Below are 20,644 nucleotides of genomic sequence, written 5' to 3' on the forward strand. Positions count from 1 at the left end.
TGAATTTGCAAATTTAATTCATACAAAGAACAACTCACTGATTTCTATGACCCATTTTGCTGTTGTTTACAATTGAACACCACTCATAATGTAAAAAATGAAGTATAGACAAAAAGTTCATTTGTCACATTCATTATTATTTTCAATAGCATCCATAATATTCAATTCGCATTGTGGGATAGCCCTGATACGTTTTGGGCACGAAACGGACGAAGCGACTAATTATTGGTGATGAAAAGGAATGCTTGACTACTGTCGTTGTATCGCTGTTGCCCTGAAAGATCTAAAAAATTTTGCAAAATAAGGCTATTTTAATGATGAACTTGGGAAAGTTATATGTAATACAATGAATACTTTAATGTAAACTGATGTCCCCCTAATAGTCTACAGAGAATTTGCCAGTGTAATTTACTGAGTAAATATTGATAGAAAGTATTAAGCGTGATCTCGTATTTCTTTAAGATATACAAATTTGACTTTTTTGTTGATTTAGGACTGACTTAAATAATAAGTAAAAGGTGACGTATTTTTTCTTAGATAGCTACTTATATAAATTTTCCATTCCGGCAAATTCGAATCATTCGATCTTAAAAAAAGTGATGAAAAATAAATATTTTTTTGAGAACATATTTTCATTGAACTTTGACAGATCAAAAATGGGGTGGGGTGGGAGTATAGTATATGCTTGTTATAATTTGTGGAAAACAATGTATTTCGAAGGAAATTAGTATGGCATATCATTCATATATAAATATACCCCTTCAATTATCGATGTTCCGCTGTCCCTGATCTTAATATTTTTGCCAATTAAACAGGATAAATATAAATTGCCAGAACTCACGCGTTGATAAAATCATTTTTAAACTTCCATTAATACAGGTCTTTCCTGATATTTTTTAAATTTTACCTTAATTGATCCGTTTTCTTTGTAAGATGACCAGTTTTTGCCATCGTTACTGTATGAAATGGAGTACGTCTTTGCCCATTCATTCGATTGGCATGATCCTTGAGTAGCTACACCAGTTATGATTGTATTTTTACCAAAGTTAACTTGATGCCACGAGTTCATTCTGTTGCTTCCAGTTGGAGCCCAAGAACATTTTAATGATTTTGTATTTCTTAATCTAGCAAATGGCGCTAGGTACGCACTGGCATACTCAGACGACGCAGTTATAGCACTATCTGGTATTTTCCCATTTTCCATTCCGAGTGGTTTTGGATCTCTGCAGATGACTAGTAAAAATAAATTAAAATGTTGCGTACATTTTAGGTATATACTTCATTTTTGTTTTAGGAAATACACCAATTAGAATGGTGACGTGTATCAATGCTAACCTAAACTGCAATATATTTTTATGATCAACAAATAATTTTATTTTAACAAACGTTCATCAAGGCGACTTGACGAATAAGCGTAATTAGTTTGCCAATTTAGGATGCCAGTTTCAGAATATTACCATCGTTCATTTTTTTGGAAATCTTTTGTTTTCACAGTAACTGATCATCAAAATATTTGCATAGCGTGACTATACAGTATGTCCCAAGAAATGTTCCCCATATACAAATAATTCTTAAGCGTTATTTTACAATGGCATTTTAATTGAATTGAACATAAACAATGTGAGTAATCTGTTCGTCGAAGTAATTAATTGCGATGATGGAAGCAAGCATAACGATTTTAAAAATGAGTGGTTTTCATTTCGAGATGTATAATTAGGTGATTTCAAAAAAAGATGAGCAATTTGTATTAGGGGAAATTTTATTTTCCACTAAAGGCTGGCTTACTAAGTTAGTGTTTAGCCTATTCAGTAAATTATTCAGTCTACATGGTTTTTTAAGCTAATCAATGAGGCTTGCAAACTTTGAGTACTTACAGTTTGTCGAATTCGAGCACAATACAGCGTATGAATTCATGAATGTATTGACTTCGTTCTTAAAATCATGACAGCAACCTTGAAGATTATTACTTGCCCCACACACAACTTGGTAAGCTTTCTCTTTTTCTTCAGCAAGTGCCTTTAACGTGTCGCAACAAATGGTGCAAGATGATTCAAAAGCAAACAGTATGAAAACACCGAGGAGGAAAACTAACTTATTCATTTTGAACAGATCTTTAGCTACTACTTTGTCGAAAAGGCTAATGACTGCTACGGTGTACGTTCCTTTATATGTGCGTTTTTATCTTGATAACGCGTAATCTAAAACAAAGTGGTCTGAAAGGAATATTAATTTACAAACTTCTTGATCAACACTCCCCACAAGGAAGAAAAAGATAAGATGTTTACACAAAAGGGAAAAAAATGTCTTGAATTTTCCGATAACATAGCTATGGGACTTAACAACGTCAAACGATGATACGATGATAGCTAATGCCTTTGCACGCAATGCATCCTTAAAAGAAATGCAAAATAACTTCTATTAAAAGTTAGTCAGCTTTTTTTATCTATGAATAGAACAGGACCCTAACAAAATGTTTCTAAAGAGATCTGTAAGTTGATAACAGCAAAAAATGAAATACAAAAAAGATTCAGAACTATAGTGGCCCTTTTTCACTTTGAGGTTTAAAGTTGAGATTTTGTCTTCACATACCTCTTTAAATCGATTGACATTTATGTAATTTAATGCGCTTCTTATGTGAATTATGCAGTAACCAGTAATGCACTCTTCGCTTAGTGGCATTCTCTTTTTAGTTGATAAGATTCTTTGGTAGAGGTAATCCATTTTTGCGCTAGACATGCATGTCAACAGAAAGAAAAGAATCAAAAACAGGCGAAAGGTTAAATTTATTAAAAATTAGTGCACCAATAAACCTATCTAGATGTCGACATTTTCATCATGCATGTGCATGACTATTGTCTAACGCAATAAAAAAGGCTCTGGAGGATATAGGACTATTTTAAAATACGTTTAAAAGTTTGCATAGTGCTTGCAAAAGATGAGTAAATTGCACAGGGAAACATTTTAGGACAACCTGTGCATAGACGGGCTAACTAAGTCAGAGTTCAACCTATTTCTGTAAATTATTCAGTCCACATGGTTACCTTAGCTAATCAATTAATTTGCAAATTTTGAGGGCTTACAGTTTGTTGAATTTGAGCACAATGCAACCAGTGGCGTAACTAGAACGTTAATTGAGGGGGGGTGGGGGCGGGGTGCATATTCATATATTCTGTTGTGCCCTACTGATTTCTTTTGAAAGTAATTTGATTATAATGAGGTTAAGGTGAAAGTAATTTGAATTTCAAAAGAAATCAGTAGGGCACAACTGAATATATGAATATAGCCCCCATTAACGTTCTAGTTACGCCTCTGAATGCAACGTAGCTACGAATTCATCAACGCACTGGCTTCATCCTTGAAATCAAGACAGAATCCTTGAGGAAGATTATTATTTTTCCCACACACTACTTTGTAAGATTTCTTTTTTGCTTCAGCAAGTGACTTGATCGTGTTGCAACAAACGATGTAAGATGATTTAAAAGCAAAAAGAACGAATGCACTGTGGAAGAAACCCACTTGTTCATTTCAGCTCTTCTCGTATACTACATTGTACTTATAAATGGTACGGTTTTCTTGTCTTATACTCCAAATATTTTATATTTATAAAGTGTAACCTATGCAACAACGTGATCTGAAAGCAATATCAGTTTACAAACTTAATCAAGTAAAAAAATAATCTTTCCTGATAAAAACCCATTAAAAAAAGAAAAACAGATCACAGATCAGATGGGGTGTAGATAAAAAGCGGGCGCGGACGGCGGACGCGGACGACGGACGCGGACGGCGGACGCAGACGACGGACGCAGATGTAAGACGAACGTCTGTTTGTTGTGGGCGGGAATTGCAAATGATTTATTGTAGGAGTTTGACAGTAATTTAAACGAGCTTTAACTTTCAGGATATATTTTTTGACCTCATTATTTAAAGCAATTAAACATGCATATTTCAATTTCAGTCAGTCATATAGAGTGTAACGCAATGAAACCTCATTGTATTTTTTTCGTGTTTTGTCAATGGCATTTCACTCAATGTTTGCCCTACGTGGGTGAGCCTTGCTTTTCCAATTTTAAAAAAAGTCAATCTTATATTACTCAAATCATACGATAAAGAAAATATGTATTAATTGAAACCATAAGTAAGCAAAAGCTTTGCATGCACTTATCCAAATTTTGTCCTACAGGTAATTTCCTTTTTAAAGATAAGATAAGAATATTTGTTGAGGTCCCACTTCTCTGCTGGTCCATGTTTCTTTAACACAATTCGTTTTAACTTTAAGTCACTGAGGTAATTCTATGTGATAGAAATAATTACTTGCATCCTTAGATACGAACGGTAGTTATATTGAAAAACATGAGTCAATCCTTCTTTTATAGATGAATCACTAGCGTCATAGTTTCTCACGCATTGCAAAAAGAAAGATTCAAGCAAATAAACAAAGAACTTGTATATAGCTCTTTAGAAATATTAACGGAAAACTAACCTAGCGACGATATTTCTATTGCTATGACTGAAAGAATGCAGTGAAACAGAATTTTAAATTTGACTCTAAGTTATACGGAAATTACGACGGAAAATATCATAACGCTTTTTGAATGCGTTTGGCTAATATTCATCAAAAGTTGTCATATAGCTACAGCAAACATGACTGTAACTGACGCACTGACTAACTTGCAACTGCTTCTAACCTCAGCTTTCAAAAGGAAGTTAGAGTTGAAAACTGTAATATACGTACTGCTTGCCAAATGACAAGTTGACGGAAATCATTATAGTGCAGTAAATATGAACAGGCTCACCCACGTAAGGCCAACATGAGTGAAATGCCATTGACAAAACACGAAAAAATACAATGAGGTTTCATTGCGTTACACTCTATATGACTGACTGAAATTGAAATATGCATGTTTAATTGCTTTAAATAATGAGGTCAAAAAATATATCCTGAAAGTTAAAGCTCGTTTAAATTACTGTCAAACTCCTACAATAAATCATTTGCAATTCCCGCCCACAACAAACAGACGTTCGTCTTACATCTGCGTCCGCCGTCCGCGTCCGTCGTCCGCGCCCGCTTTTTATCTACACCCGATCAGATGCTCTTAACAAACGTCTTGAATCTTTCGATAAGACAGCCCTGGGACTTTGCAAATTGCAATACAACATTTACATGTCATCTATATGTCATTTACATGTCATATTTACATATCTGTAATAAAATACAGTCCATAGGAAAGGTTCTTATTACAGAAAAAACTTACATAAAGCAGCACTCGAGTATTGCAAAAATGGCACAACAAAAAAATCTTTGTTTTAGTGCCTTTTTAATGAAAATTTCCTCTTTACATATTGTTTTATATGGAAGACATCATGTTATTTAAAGCGTTTTTATGTCAAAGTTAGTTTGGCACTAATGCATGCCTATCAGAGTTGCTTGCTTTATTTAGTTGATAAGATTCTTTGGCGGAGGTAATCACCGTTTGTGCTGAATATGTATGACAACAGAAAGAACAGGACGAAAAAAGCTGAAAGGTTTGAAAAAAGCAGATGGTGCAAATATGTAATCTGCCTAACTTTTTTAAAAAATGAGTTAGCATTAAACTTGACCTCGTTATAATCATGCACGGATGTAGGTTACTATTGTGTAGGTTACTATAACCTCAGATTAATAGTTTATGTTGTCTCATCAGTCTTTCACGAATACCCTGAAGATAAAAACTTGCAATTCAAGCATATTCATGTCCTAAACTGATCATCTCATTCCTTTTCCCTGCAAGTAGTATTGTTATAACTCAGTGGCGTAGCAAACCCAGAAGTTTTGGTTCTGCTATGTAAATTTTAGATCATTATAACATCATTCATTACTTTAAAAATCTGCATGTTGTTTTTACAGTGAGTGAACACGGAAAAATTAACATAGCACGCTAAACTTGCGCACTGGCAACGCCACTGTTACAACTAGAACACAACAGCTCCCCAGTGTGAACAATGTACGAGGAGAGAGAGGAGTAGCAGCATCATATCCATAGCTACTCTTAATGTTTTAGTTCATATTTGCAGTGCGACTCAAACATTCAACTGCGTTTGACGTTTCCTCTTTATCAAGATGACTCGTGCTGCGAGTGAGGGTCGGTTCTATTAAGATGGTGAATTAACTTTTTTTTTGTAATTGTTCCCAAAAAAGCACTTGTGCGTTGAGCTTAAAGCATGCGTGTACGATAACGAACTCATTCACCAGCAATAACACAAGTTAATTGTTATCATAAAATACTCATACACGTACATGAGTGATTGAGAAGTGGAGAAACATCAGCTCTAAGCTAAATGAACGCACGTTTTACCGTATAACTAGTTATTACGTGTGTACTATAGTGACACAATTGTAGAAAGATCGATAGTTGGAGTTGGGGATGTGTTTATTTCATATGTGCTTTTTATAATCCTCGGAAACAGTTTATTCCAAAGGAACTTTAACGGTATGATTGCAGGCTCATAAGTGTCACAAGTTCTCAGAATAATAGAGGGTGTTACTTTCACGGACGAAAATGAAAAAATGGTATGAAAAACATTAAAGAAAGCGGCTGAAAAAAGCGACTAAAAAAAGCGATCAAAAACAATCGTTTTCAATACCTTTTCAAACTTGAAAAACAAGAGCTCGTGATACGCATTAGACTGCAACTTTCCTGATAATTATTTCAACTGGGTGTTAAAACTTCTCTCCTAATAGGTTTATTCAAAAAATGATGCTGAAAAGTAGGGATTAATTTTTTATATGGAATACGCTACACAGTAGTATTATACCTCTGTTTGACAGATAAGGAAATATTAGTAAGGGACGACGATATACGTATTTATATTGAACGATCCCTAATTACAACTACAGTAACAGTAGAATTAAAACAACTAATTTGGCCTAAATTGAGAATTAGTGCAGGAATGACTTGTAGTGCTTAGCAAACAGTACATGTTCTACGATATTTTAAAACCATGGGTTTTAGTAAGGTTTAAGTTCAAACGGTCCACATACGGGCATATACAGAACAATGGCCGGTTGCACGAAGCTTGGATAGCGTTATCAATTGCATAGAAAATTTTTCAAACTTGTGAAAAAAGTTAGTTATAGTTTCCATACGATAATAAAACATTTCAATTCTTGTACCAATATATTATTACATTGATAGTCCAGCTCAAATCGTTGATTTTTCAATTTTAAGACATTTTTGAAGCGTTAAAAATTGGATGACGCCATGTGGCCTTCGTGCAACCGTATCCAGAAAAATGATCTCAAATTTGAACATTTGTCTCACGACATGAACTTGTAGCATTTTCCTCCAGATATTTGCATGCATCGTCGCGGCCTATATGTTTAAGGGCTGCATACAACTTTTGCGTTGTTGCATCATTTGAGGTCTGCCAGTGACTCAGCATTTCTGAAGTCGAATTAAAATTTTTAAGTAAGGTCTGAGATAGTTGCAGTTCGACCCCAAGCCTCTTCCAGTTGTTTATCGAGCCTGGGTTGAGGAGAGATTCAAGCTTCAAGATAACCTCCCCCGAAACGTCACGGAACAGCATATCTGTTACAAATAAAGTGTATACACTACAGTTATTGGTGTACAGTGGAGAAAATATTTATTAAAGAAATAAAAGATGTTTAGTGTGTTTGCACAGGCTTATGAAAACCGAGGAGACCTTTGGGAGAATTCGAGAGTAGATCAGTGCAAGCCCAAGACCGAGGTTGCACATGCTCAAAAGTTCTCACAAACATCTCCGATAAATATTCACGTAAGATTAAACGTAAATATACGAGTTAACGTAAAAGTAAATTCAACAGTTGACATCTTCTCAAACTGGAAATAAATTTACATTAAGCGTGAACGAAAACGTTTTACGTATAGGAGTTTTAGGGACCCGATTGCAGGATTCCAACAAAAGAACTTGACATAACTTTTAAGTATTTAGGCCTACGTATGTTTATCTCTTTAAACTGTTGAGAGTCTTTTCTTTTACTTTTAAGTTGTTTTTTTTTGTGTTTGAGTCCGAATGATTTAGAACCCATTCCTCTAGACAGTGGCGGATTTAGAGTACCTCAAAATAAATTACTGCAGCAGATTTTAGCGTATATTTACATTTCTAAACACCTTAGAGGCAAATTCATTGGCAAAATCATATTCTTCAGGAATCCAAAACCAATAGTGTTTTTCTGAATGTAATTTCAATTTAAATTAATTTAGCTTTCATTTATTTTGAGGTACCTTGAATCCGCCACTGGCTCTAGATATCAAGGTGAGACAAGGATGCAATCTTTGAATCAAAATTTATAATAAAAAATATGCTGAAAGATGGTTTAAAAACTCAATCTTATCAAACATTTTAAAAACTAAATCCAGACTATCAACTTTGTAGCTGTGTATCAACTCAGGAAAAGCAGATATTAATCGTAAATATCGTCAGTTTGCTACCTTTCAAGATTGCCTCACTCGTAGCTAAAGAATTTTGGCGGAGTCGGATATCTAATAGATTAAATTCTAGGTCGTTTTTGAGTCCATAATGACAAGGGGCTCACAAAGAGCTCTTGTCGTCTCGTCTCCGACCAGCTCCTATACTTACCTCCAAAATTAAACGTAACATCATTGATTGAGCATTGCCGTTCAATTGTTTTGAATGAATATTTATCATGGCATGACACTTTCTTCCTCCTCCACCAGAGAAGAAATAAAAGAAATGGTATTGATACAATAACAATAATACCCGTGATGATTATATATTTGACATGACTTTGAACACTTGAGCTGTCATCTTTCGCATCGCCTAAACCTAAGAAGAAACACAAAACAAAGATATACTTGTGACCATTGTATAAATTTTTCCACACTTATGCAGATGATTTTTTCCTTTTTCTAGAATCAGTATGTAGTGACACAAACCCTAAAACAGCTACGCTGACCAAACAAAGGGAGGGCTCATACTTAAATAATCATCAGACAGGAAAACATCAGAAAGTTTTGGGATATTTAACGGTAAATTATTGGTTTTTAGTCATATCAGTATTATATTACAGAGTCCACAAGAATATCCAACTCTAAATACCTTTTTTTACAGGGATCTGTTCAGTCCATGTTTTAGTTTCAAACTCTTCAAAAGCCAAAGTGTTTCCACAAACGGCATCATGAGATGATTCACATGCCAATTTATACACTTTGCAGACTGAGCATTTTGTACATTGACCATTACTTAAAAAGTGATTCTGAAATAAAATCAACATTCAAAACACGTTTTTAGTACATAACTACATTATAACTACATGGTTGCGGCCTAACCCCCAACGCAATCTTGGAAAATGCTGATTTCTCTTTTTATGCCCACGAAAGTCCGCCTTTATGGTTTATTGTATCAGAAATGAAAAACAAAATAGATATAGAGAAACCACCCACTACGTATGCATATATATATTTACGCAGACTAAACAAGAATTTTATATACAGTCTGTGACTTCTCATGCTACTCTTTGTAAATTTTTTTATTAATTAGCAATGGAACACTATAAATGAGCTAATGTTTCATATGACAACTAGTTTGGTCTACTACAAAGCATAAATAGAAATTTCCACAGTTGCCACGCTGAAATATTAATTTAGGTAGCTCGTGAAACTTTATAGTCAGTAAATGACATATTTTTATATAACGTTGCATTCCCACAACAAAAGGAAAAATTGTGTTTCATATAAAGGATGTTGCAATTTTAAAAATTAAATTTCAAGAGTAAAATTTTATTCCTGGGATAACAACAATAAAACTTTCTCATCCTGCTTTCCAAAAATAAAACGCCGTTGCATTCGTCTGTTTGCCAACTTTATCGGATGCTGTGTTCATTTAGTACTCAATCAAATCTTACCGATTTACAAGTTGCACATATGGTCTTCGGTGTACATGGAGTGATTGCATAAGATCCTTGAGGGCAAACCTTACATGCCCTACATGAACCAGTGGAAAAATCAATGTAGTGGTCTTTCGTACATTCGCATTTGGTATCCGCAGTACTATTACAACGCCCCGTTTGTACCATTGTCGGGGCACATTTTTTGCATTCTATGCAAGATGTTAGCGATGATTTTTGAGGGGAAAACGTGCCATCCTGAAAAATAAAAAATCTTCATTTCAATAGCCTTATACTTGATTTGAATTTTAACTATCCATATTATGATGAAATCGTTTGACAAGGATTATTGCTTGAATTTGCATGTTTTATCTTAAATTGTTCTCCGCTATGTCATTGAATGACTGCATTCGATTCAAAATCTCGTAATAAAATAAGGAGCAAAAGTCCTTTGCATATTTATCAAAAAATATTGTTGTATCTTTCGTGATGATCGAAAGCACCTACATACTTATCGCAAAGCTGTTCTATAAAACATGATAAATACTGCATAAGTCTGCGAAATCAAGCACTACAGCCTTCCACAAAATGAAAATGGCTATTTCCAGTTATATAAGCCAAAAAAATTTCAACACGTTTTCGTCCAAGTGTCAATAATTTTCGCATGGATTGAAATGGGTTCCCCAGGTTTGAAAAAACACTTGACCCACATTTTGAGCGGTGGTGTGATCATTCCTCGCTCAACAAAATTAGTGCTACATTATTAAAATAGACGAGATAGGACATTACTGCATTGTACTACAAGAAAACTTTTCGGACGTTGTTATTCATTATTACATGGTAAATTGAATTTTTACAAGTGCTCACATGGAATCTACGATCAGTCTGTTGGATTGTCACGGCCACGGGTGAAGATGCAAGTTTAATAAAATTGATAATACTCTATTTCGTAAGAAGACTATTCATGCAAACACTTTTAAAGGGAAACTTCACTTAAAAATCAACATTGGCTCATATAAAAGATATTACTATTTGTAGTTATTAGTGATGCATATTTGATTTAATTTATGACGTCATTGAGTTAGTCGAACGGCCAATTCGATAGTTTTTTATTAACTGATTATCAAAATTCAAAGCAAAGATGCGCAATAGTATTTACAATTTTAAACTGTCTGCTGAATACTATTATCGATAACCTGATTGAGACTCTCATCAAAACAGCTGGATGAACATTCTTCGAAAAAAAATTTAAGTATTTTTGCTCATCTTTGCCTTTGCTTAGATTTCTTATTAAAAACAATCGAATTGCTCGTTCGAATAACGCAATGTCGTCACAAATTAAATTAGTTATGCATCATTGTTGTGTCAAATTGCACAAAAATTAAAACTTTAGTTAGCCATTTCTCTTTTATTTTTAGCAATTGAGCAGAAATATTTTACCAAATAACAAAATAAACGTATATCTTTCATATGAGCCAATTTATTTTTGAGTGCAGTTCCCCTTTAAGAAGCCTTTAAGGCTTGATGAAATGCTATGCATAAACACACTCCTTTTCCTAGACACTACGTAATGTGTGTTTGCTTTAAGGCCCTGTTTACATGAGACCGGAACAAAGTCAAACCGCTACTAGCTCGTGTCGGTCATAATATTATTTATAGTAAATGTTTACATGGGTTCATAACAAAAATCACTCAAAGCGGCCTGAAGTCGTACCGCCAGCTGAACCAATCCCATTTAGTTCAGAACGGTATGAATTGAAACCGGCATCAATGTAAATTCAAATTAAAGTTCAGACCGGTCTGAAATGGCAACAACGCATGCGCACAAAACCAAATTACAAAAACAAAATGGCTAGCAAGCCTAAAATCAGCCTGCAAACGAGGCGTTACGCGAATGAGGATTTTTCGTGATTTCGTGCCGGTCCCATGTAAACATGCAACAAATTCTGATTTTCATTCCGGTTTGACTTCGTTCCGGTCTCATGTAAACAGGGCATATGAATCACAAATAAATATATTGCATTTAATTGAAACATTTTATTATTAAAAACATGTCATTAAGTAATACCAAGCATCAGCAATTCAAAATTCGCTTGGATATACTGTAGTTTATGTGATAATTTACAAACTTTCCCATGATTGGAGAGTGGCTTTTCCTAGCAACCAAGTGTTTTATTTTCAAATGCAAGAGAACTTTTTCAACCGAGGATGCTTTTCTGAACTAATAATACATCGTGAGTTGTGATTGTCAAATATATTCATCAACAAAATATTCAAAAGTGCGAAGATCATATCTTCATTTAATTTAACAAAATATTCAGTTGGACATTTGAGTAATTGTTCAGTGGTTGACTCTTGGTATTACTGAAGAGCTTTGCATGTTTCCAATAGTGAATTAATTGCTATGAATTCCAATACATGTTACTTATAATGCATACGGCATAATTTGTAGCTACATTAATAAAAACTCGTGATTTTCCCAATTATACTGACATATTTCAGTGTTGACAAAACAGGTAATATATTCTGGCCCGATGTTGACTCCAACAAAAAAATTCAAGTGTGCATACTCAGACATAAAGACTTCTAGTGAGCTTGGCATAGCTTCATTCAAACTCGTTTGGATATAAAACATAGTTTGACCCTCTATCATGCCATTTTATCTTACATAGAGTTTACTTTTGTTTTCAAATTGTTGTGCAGATTTGCAGCAGCGTCCAGCAGACAACTAAGCCCGCAACTTATACTCGCGATTTTCTATTTTCTACACTATTCCCGCGACTAGTGACTCTTTACCCGTCCACGAGAAAGACTCAGCAGAAGTATTTACATCTATGAGTTTAGTTTTTTGAAGTTTCAATTACCTCACAAAAACTACATCAAAGAGAGTTGTACAGAGCTTCATGGCATTGTTACAGAAAATGTGTAATGTGAAGTTTTTCTTCATTTCACAAATCGTACACATGCACTCACTTTTTATATTACAATGCTCTACAATATGCAATGTAAAGTTTCTGATACATAACTTTCAAATTTGTTACCTCACAAAGACTACATACTGTTGATGATGTTTTATTACAATGCTCTACAACATGCAATGTAAAGTTACTAAAACATAAGTTTCAAAGTTCTTACCTCACAAAGACTACATACTGTTGATGATGTTTTATTACAATGCTCTACAACATGCAATGTAAAGTTACTAAAACATAAGTTTCAAATTTCTTACCTCACAAAGACTACAGACTGTTGATGATGTTTTATTACAATGCTTTACAACATAGGATCCTGGGCCACACAGGTCACAGCAGCTACCATTGTGCGCGTATTGTTGAGTTGAGCATAAAGGAACAGTGGCAGCTCTTTCTACAAATTGTATCAAAGTGTACAGCACCTGCTGAGATAAAATATAACAATACATATGAGTCCGTGTAGCTTGTGTGTTTCACCAACAAGAAGTAAAAAATTTAGTAATCTGTAGATGGACGATTGCCTGTTTTCAAAACCTAAAAACCTATATGTAATTATGATTAGTGCTTGCAGCCCCCCATAACATTTGCAGCTACACAGTAAATCTTAAAGCTCAATAAGAGGAGTCCATAAAGATTGATAAATCAACATAAGATGTACATTATTTTATATTTCATGAAAGATAAATTGATTCATCATTCATGTATATCTTTTCTCTTTATTATACCGACATTATCATTCAATTTTTTTTCCATATGACCTTATCAGCACAATAAACAATAGACAAATTAGAAATTATAAATAGACGACAATATTTTTGAAACTTGTAATTGTATTTGACTTAACCGTAAATAATTAATTTGTAAATTATTAATCTATTCACTGAGGATTTACCACACTTGTATTGTAAAGCTGTATTTTTGCCAACATGTAAATGTTTTCATTTCCACTGAAGATGGCTTATATTGTGCACGAAACTTGTACGCAACTAAAAGTTTCTAAAATGTCGTCTAGTTAAAATGACTATACAATATTTCAGTGTGTACCAGCCATTTTTGTTTTCTCAAGCAAATACCTATCATTTTGTACATGTTGTTAAGGCTTCAAAGACTTGCGTATATATAAAAAATCAATACAAATGCAATATATTTTATCCATGAGGACTCAACGTGAGAACCTGTCACATTAGCACTTGCTTGCGACAAACAAGAACCAAGTGCTACTTAAACTGATTTAAACTAATGACACCATTATCACCTCATCTTAAACTTTAATTTTGACTCCTATTAATTCAATATGTAAACAAAACCATGCAAAACTTTTGAGTCAATGTATGTGCCGAATAGCTGGCGTATGGCTAACAAAAAATACCTCGTGTTAACGAGGCCTAATGTAAACGAAATAATACCAGTACAGACACAATAACACAAAGATAAAATTCTTTTGACAAAATAGCAAGGATTATAACAAAGAACAAATCTTTCCCAGATGACATTTTTCAGAAGTGTAGCAAATATTTGAACATTTATATAGCTTGAATAAAATCGCGATGTGCACAGATAAAGACAACGCGCCAAAATAAAGAATATAAAAGAAACTTACCACGTTGAAGTATATGCTCGCCATTAATCTAGTCATTTAAGCAAGAGATGTGTGCGTTGGTTTATCCAGTGTAATATGAGAACTATAATATTACTGTAGCTACAATTGACCACGGGATATATTTCACAAATGAGGGTTGACTCATCAGCAGAATTAACACAACAAAAACTCAACAACTTCACGAGTGCGACTCTTGTGTACGAAACTGATATAGGCCTTTTCAAATTTTAAGCATGACTGGCTCGAATTCTCGTATATTTAATATTATTTAAATTTACAATCAATGGCCGTTTGAATTTTCCAGCAGACAATTTAAAGAAGTAAAGTAAAAACAAATTGCGAATACACAGGACATCTTGTGACTACATAATATGTGTCGATAATTAAAAGACGTAAATTTTCGACTTTATTTTGAAGCCATTCCCGTCGTCTTCTATCGATATACATTTTGTAGTCTCGAGAAGTCTTCTACATTCAGAAGTTGTTTCTATTTCAAAGGCAAAGGTGTGTCTTTTTGTTGTTAAAAAGTTCTAATGAAACATCACGTAAATAATAACACGCATGGTTGTCTCCGATCTTTCGTTATCATATGTACGTTTACTGACGTATTTCCCTCAGTCACAGGGATGAGGGATAGTTTGTTCTGAGTATCCCTCATCAATACATTCATGAGAGACGTTAAGATTAAATATCTCTGATCGATATTAAAAGAGTACGCCTGTTTCCACATTTTATTTTCGTCATGTAGAAATTGCTTCAGCTTGCATCTTGAATCATTTTCAACTCTGGCGAATGGAAGGTTATAAGCAGTGACGCCATCAGCAAGTCGATTGACCACACTAATTGGAGGCAAGTTTACCAAGTCAAAAGACCTCTCATGTTCAGCTGTTTTATCGTCAATACTTGAGATTCAAGTAAATCTTACGTCCTTTTGTTCAAAATCAACGAACTCGTTATGATTTACAATCCTTTGATCATTTACTGCAGTAAAAAAGAAAACGTTTTTCCTCGCGTCGGCAACTTCCTATAGTCATGCAAACATGCAAAAACCGGTGATCAGCAATCAAAAACATCGACAATTAGCTGCATACGTACTTGCAAAGTAAATTCATGCACATGTTCGTCTAAACAAATTCAAAAACTGAATCATCAATCATAATTGATGAATTTTTTTATTCCATTGCTGATCATGAACAATATATACGCTTTAAACACCACCCATGGTTGTCAATTTTCATATCAGAGAACTCAAAATTTGATAAAATTATTGTCAAACAAAAAGTCCAATGCGTTGATTAATCCCTCTACAACCATGTTATTACGCATGCTTTAAGGAATATTAGTGATCAAATGCTCCCCCAAGCCTCAGGAAGTTTCGTAAAAAAATATTATTAAACCTACCTAGGTTTGCGGGACATAATATCCCTGAAAACATGCGTTTACTTAAAATAATCAAAAACCAAACTAAATATATTGCTCATATGTTTATTCATTCCCACTTTATACAATGAAGATTTCTCTACATGTTTGTGGATGTACATCGTCCAGGTTAGTAGAGTCCGGAGAAGGACTGTTGTTGTTGGTGTTGACTGACGTTTCGACAACCTTAGTGGTAGTCATCTTCATGAGTCAAAAGGCCTCAGGACTCTTCTAACCTGGACGATAACAATCTACATCCACAAATATGTAACGATACTCCCGGGCTCAAACCATTTACTTTATAAAGATTTCTCTCATAGCAAATAGATTAATATTTCGAACTTGGAGAAATTTGGTTAGGTACCTGCAGAATACAGACAAGAGACAACGTAAGCCATAAGTTATCAATTATGTTCTAAATTTTTTTGCGTGTACAACGCGCGTGTATAAGAAAAGGGGTAAATAGTAGGCGTGTTCATAACAACGTCATTTAAATGATGTAATTTCCATTACGCCATTCCAAAACATAAAATTAATTTCGACGTAAACAACAAGACGAGAAAAGTTAAATATTGTCTAATTCTCAAGTTTCCCTGGTTTCAAATGGCGAAGCAAAGGTCTTATTTATCAGAAACTAACGACGAAACTTCCTTGCAATTTTATGCTAAAGAGGATGACTCGACAACATCTAACAATGAACGAAAATACATGAGAATCTTGGTAAATCCTGTTGATGTGGTAAGATATTGACAATACTTGCCTTCTGGCTTCTATGCTCGGCTAACGAGATTGTTCTCGTAGTTAAATTTGCTAATACATGGTTAAAAGATTTATTTATATATTTTACCAATACATTAAAGTTAAACATTTTGCCAAGTACGAAGTATGAAGATAGTCTGCCATCCAATAATCTTGATCATTAAAGTTGTAAGAACAAACCATACTTTTAACAAGTTTTTCTGTGGAAACAATTAAATATCAACTAATGAAAGATTTGGCGAAAGATACCATAATTTTTGTGCTTGACTGCATTAAAGAAATAACTTGTTTTCATTGACACTTCATGCTATGATTTTTCTTTGTTTAAACATTTCTCATTGTACAGCAAATTAGGTTTTTTTGAATTTTTATATCATTGAAAGAAAAAACTTGGATTTATAGGATTTCCATGAAGAAAGTTATGAAAACTAATTGAAACTTATGATTTTAGTATTTATAATTTTGCATCTTCTCATGAACTAGTATTTGCAGTCATGTGGTGGTTGTCTTCTCTTAGTAAATATTTTTTTACCATAAATTGAACAACTAAGAACATTTCTTTGCAGCCTGTACGAAAAGGTATATGACAGTTTTCATAGTGGTTGTGATGAAGTAACTCAAGTATAACACATCAAAAACCATGAGTGAAGCAGCTGGATTTTAGGATTTTTACAGATTTGCTTAAATGTCCTGAAGAGGATGATGGATTGACTACTTGTAAATTAATTAGATCCCCTAAAGCATTAAGGGTATAAATAGATTGATATATCAAATCTACAGGAGACAGGCTTTTCATCAATATTTCAAACTGATTCACTTTGATATTTTATTGCATTTATTGGTTGGTCATAAACACAAAATGTATGATAACTATGTACTCGTGTCTTGGCCATCATTATAATTTTTATGTTTATCCAATGTTGCCAGTGATGAGGTGTGGTGAGGTGTGGTGAGGTGTGGCAGTTGTTTCGCCTCGTCATTTAAACTTGATTTATTTAAATATTTATCCTTTGAGGCCTCCTGTTCAAAATTTACAAATCATCACTTGAATCATTTTACTGATCACCCTCTTAACTTTTTGTCAAATGTCTGTCACTGACTTTATTATGCCCTTTATTTAGCCATTGTTTTACACTGATTGTTTTGGTCACTTTACCTATCATATGGTCATAATTTTATATGGAATGTTTGATCGCTAATCACTTTTACATTCAAAGTTTGTTGCGTATCAAGGGCAGACACTAAAATATTTGGGATTGGAGCGGGCAAATATCAAAAATAATTGAATGAAGTCGCTCAAAAATTTGCTCCAAGGATAGGTTTTTTAAATAACTTTATTCACATAACTTGTTCAAAAATGTCAATGAAAAAAAACTCAAGATATATTCTATTTTGAAAAATGTTTGTGGGCAACTACCTCCCCCTCCTTCTCTCCCCTTCCTCCCCACCTTTCCTCCCCCGTTTCTCCGATGTTTCTCCCCGTTCTTCCCACGTTCCTTACTCTTTCTCCCCCCATTCCTTTCCTCTTTCTGAGAAATGTCATATATTCCACACTGAGCGCTGTAATGTACAATTAATTTTAAGTTTTACTTATGCTGTAGAGCTGTTGTAGAAAATGTGGTTAAAAAATCACCCTTCTAACCTTAGTGGGTTCTTTCTTTTCGCCCTTCCTGTTGATTTACTTTCTCTATAGATAAAATTTTAACCAAGAGATAAAAATCGTGCGATATTCATTTATTGAATTTTTTAGTTTAAAAGTATTGGGCCAAAGCTGGTTCCGTTTGCCAAAACAGTTTGTGTGTATTTTGTGGCAGGATTGCACCAACCATCAGTTTTGAACGCACTTCTAAAATGTCTACCAGTCATCTGCCTTTGTTTTTTCATTGGAGTGCAAGGTGTGAGTATGCGTCCCGAACACCGTTACAATCGTCACGTGCTTCTAGGTATGATGTTCTCGTGTCTGGGTGATGCTTTGATGGTGTGGAAACCACGTCTGTTCATTCATTCCATGTTAGCCTTTGCTGTTGCTCATATCCTCTACACCATAGCATTTGAAATGCGACCCTTCCGCCTTAAAACGGGCGTGGTCTGCTCAGTTTATGGTTTATTGGTATTTTCAGTCTTATATCCTCAACTGAAAGGTGTCATGTTAATTTGTGTTGGCATTTATACTTTTCTCATTTTTATGATGTGTTGGAGGGCAGTGACGCGACTTCAAGTGGACAAACTGTGGAAATGGAACAACATGTGTGCTTGTGGTGGTGCCCTGCTTTTTGTCTTCTCCGATACCATGATTGCACTTGATAAGTTTTATGCACCAATCATCTATCGACGTAGCATCGTCATGACAACATATTATCTGGCACAGCTAGGTATCGCCATGTCAACGTGCAAGCATAACATTAATGACGTCGTGCTTAACCTCCAACCGGAAACCTGCAAGAAAGGTCGTGTTCAAACAATGAAAATAGATTAGGTTCGAGTATAGTACGTATATGGACATTTATTGTAGACAAATGTATCTTCTATTTAACCGCCTCATGATATGGTGTTTATTTGCGTTTTGCTTGAACATGAAAAAAATACGTATAATTCCTTAGTTTATACCACATAGCTTGACATCTTATCCATACACTGTTTTATTTTTTGTGCATAACAGTGCGTTCCCCTTTTTCCTCCTTTATAACTACATATGGATTATAAATGTGTAAGGAATGTGACATGATGTCAAGATAAATATGATCACTATAGTACAGTTACCCGTAGCATGTTATTATATAGGACGTGGGCGTATTCTACTGCGTCTTATAATAGAAATGATAAAGAAAATTTATTGTAAAAGAAAGAAAATGAAAAACTTAGTTCAACTATATCATTATTTGAAGCAGTTATGCTAGTATCATCAGCAAACATTTTTGGTTTACATTGCTCTAAGCATGAAGATAAGTCATTTATGTATATTAAGAAAAATAACGGACCTAGAATAGAGCCCTGGGGAACTCAACAGGTAAGGAGTTGTGGGGATGAAATAAAAGTTTTGATTTCGCATCTTTGACAGATAGTATTCAATCAGGTCGTAGGCTTGTCCTTTAATTCCATACAACTCAAGTTTTCTTAATAAAATTTTTTGGTCAACAGTATCAAAAGCCTTTTTTAGATCAATTTGTTCTACAAGGTTGAGCAACCTTTTGTCCATGTTTGTCTACCAATCATTCGTACAGTCAATTAAAGCAGTTGCTGTTGAATGCGATTTTCTAAAACCAAATTGACAATCACTTAGGATTTCAGATTTAGAAAAGTAGTTGTAGGTTGATCGTAAAGTATACGTTCAATGATTTTGCTGACAACTGGAAGAATTGAAATTGGTCTATAGTTTTCAGGCAAATTATGGCGTCCATTTTTGTAAAGAGGTATAATTCTTTCTGTTTTCCACTCATCTGGGAAGTCAGATAAAGTTATGCACTAATTGAAAATATAGGTTAATGTTTCAGATATGATAGGTGCAGCTAGTTTTAAAATTTTACATGAAATTCCATCACAACCTGTTGCCTTATTTGCAGAAAGTCCCCAAATGAGATGGTACACATTATGGACAGTAGTTGGCTGAAAGGCAGCAAACTCTTATTTAGTTGTATTTATATAATTTTCAGTGTTGTCTATTTCTTCTGCAAGTTTTGGGCCAATATTAGAAAAATATGTATTAAGGCCCTCTGTTATGCTTTCTGAGGTTGTAAAAGTATTGTGGTTGATAATCAATTCATTTATAACTGTTTCATTCTTTTGTTTTTCCAATAAATTATTAATAGTTTTTTAGGCCTGTTTAGGGTTTTGTTTTTGACCAACAATCTTTGAAGAGAAGTACTCTTTTTTTGCATATTTTAGTTTAATATTTGCTTTAATCCTGCTTTTCTTGTAACACAGCCAATCTGTTTCTAAATTTGTTTTTATTGCCTTGTGCTTCAAATAGTCTTGATTTATCATTAGTTCTTTTATGTACTTTGTCATCCACGGAAGATTTTTTCCTCGAAT

General features: G+C 34.1%; 3 protein-coding genes across 5 annotated transcripts; 1 reads left to right on the forward strand and 2 right to left on the reverse strand.

Annotated features, from left to right (window-relative positions):
* On the reverse strand, positions 1-2,188 carry LOC124455634 (lactadherin-like). Its single transcript, XM_047006282.1, has 3 exons — positions 1,875-2,188; positions 908-1,233; positions 1-283 (listed from the first exon to the last, which is right to left on the reverse strand). The coding sequence occupies exons 1-3, from the start codon at positions 2,098-2,100 to the stop codon at positions 143-145; spliced, it is 693 nt and encodes a 230-aa protein (XP_046862238.1). The 5' UTR covers positions 2,101-2,188; the 3' UTR covers positions 1-142.
* Positions 2,189-6,697: 4,509 nt separating this feature from the next.
* On the reverse strand, positions 6,698-14,650 carry LOC124455751 (tumor necrosis factor receptor superfamily member 16-like). 3 transcript variants are annotated; one of them, XM_047006379.1, is made up of 6 exons: positions 14,438-14,650; positions 13,095-13,259; positions 9,884-10,123; positions 9,079-9,235; positions 8,599-8,805; positions 6,698-7,565 (listed from the first exon to the last, which is right to left on the reverse strand). In XM_047006379.1, exons 1-6 carry the CDS (start codon positions 14,471-14,473, stop codon positions 7,276-7,278), a joined length of 1,095 nt encoding a protein of 364 aa, XP_046862335.1. In that variant the 5' UTR covers positions 14,474-14,650; the 3' UTR covers positions 6,698-7,275. The 3 variants fall into 3 exon arrangements, with proteins under 3 accessions (XP_046862335.1, XP_046862334.1, XP_046862336.1); XM_047006378.1 differs by having other exon boundaries at positions 13,095-13,262; XM_047006380.1 differs by lacking the exon at positions 6,698-7,565 and having other exon boundaries at positions 8,299-8,805; positions 13,095-13,262.
* Positions 14,651-16,363: 1,713 nt separating this feature from the next.
* On the forward strand, positions 16,364-19,487 carry LOC124455696 (lysoplasmalogenase-like protein TMEM86A). Its single transcript, XM_047006336.1, has 2 exons — positions 16,364-16,594; positions 18,366-19,487. Exons 1-2 carry the CDS (start codon positions 16,460-16,462, stop codon positions 19,089-19,091), a joined length of 861 nt encoding a protein of 286 aa, XP_046862292.1. The 5' UTR covers positions 16,364-16,459; the 3' UTR covers positions 19,092-19,487.
* Positions 19,488-20,644: the final 1,157 nt, after the last annotated feature.

This window comes from Xenia sp. Carnegie-2017, unplaced genomic scaffold (assembly GCF_021976095.1).
Source record: "Xenia sp. Carnegie-2017 unplaced genomic scaffold, XeniaSp_v1 HiC_scaffold_4, whole genome shotgun sequence".
Lineage (NCBI taxonomy): Eukaryota > Metazoa > Cnidaria > Anthozoa > Malacalcyonacea > Xeniidae > Xenia > Xenia sp. Carnegie-2017.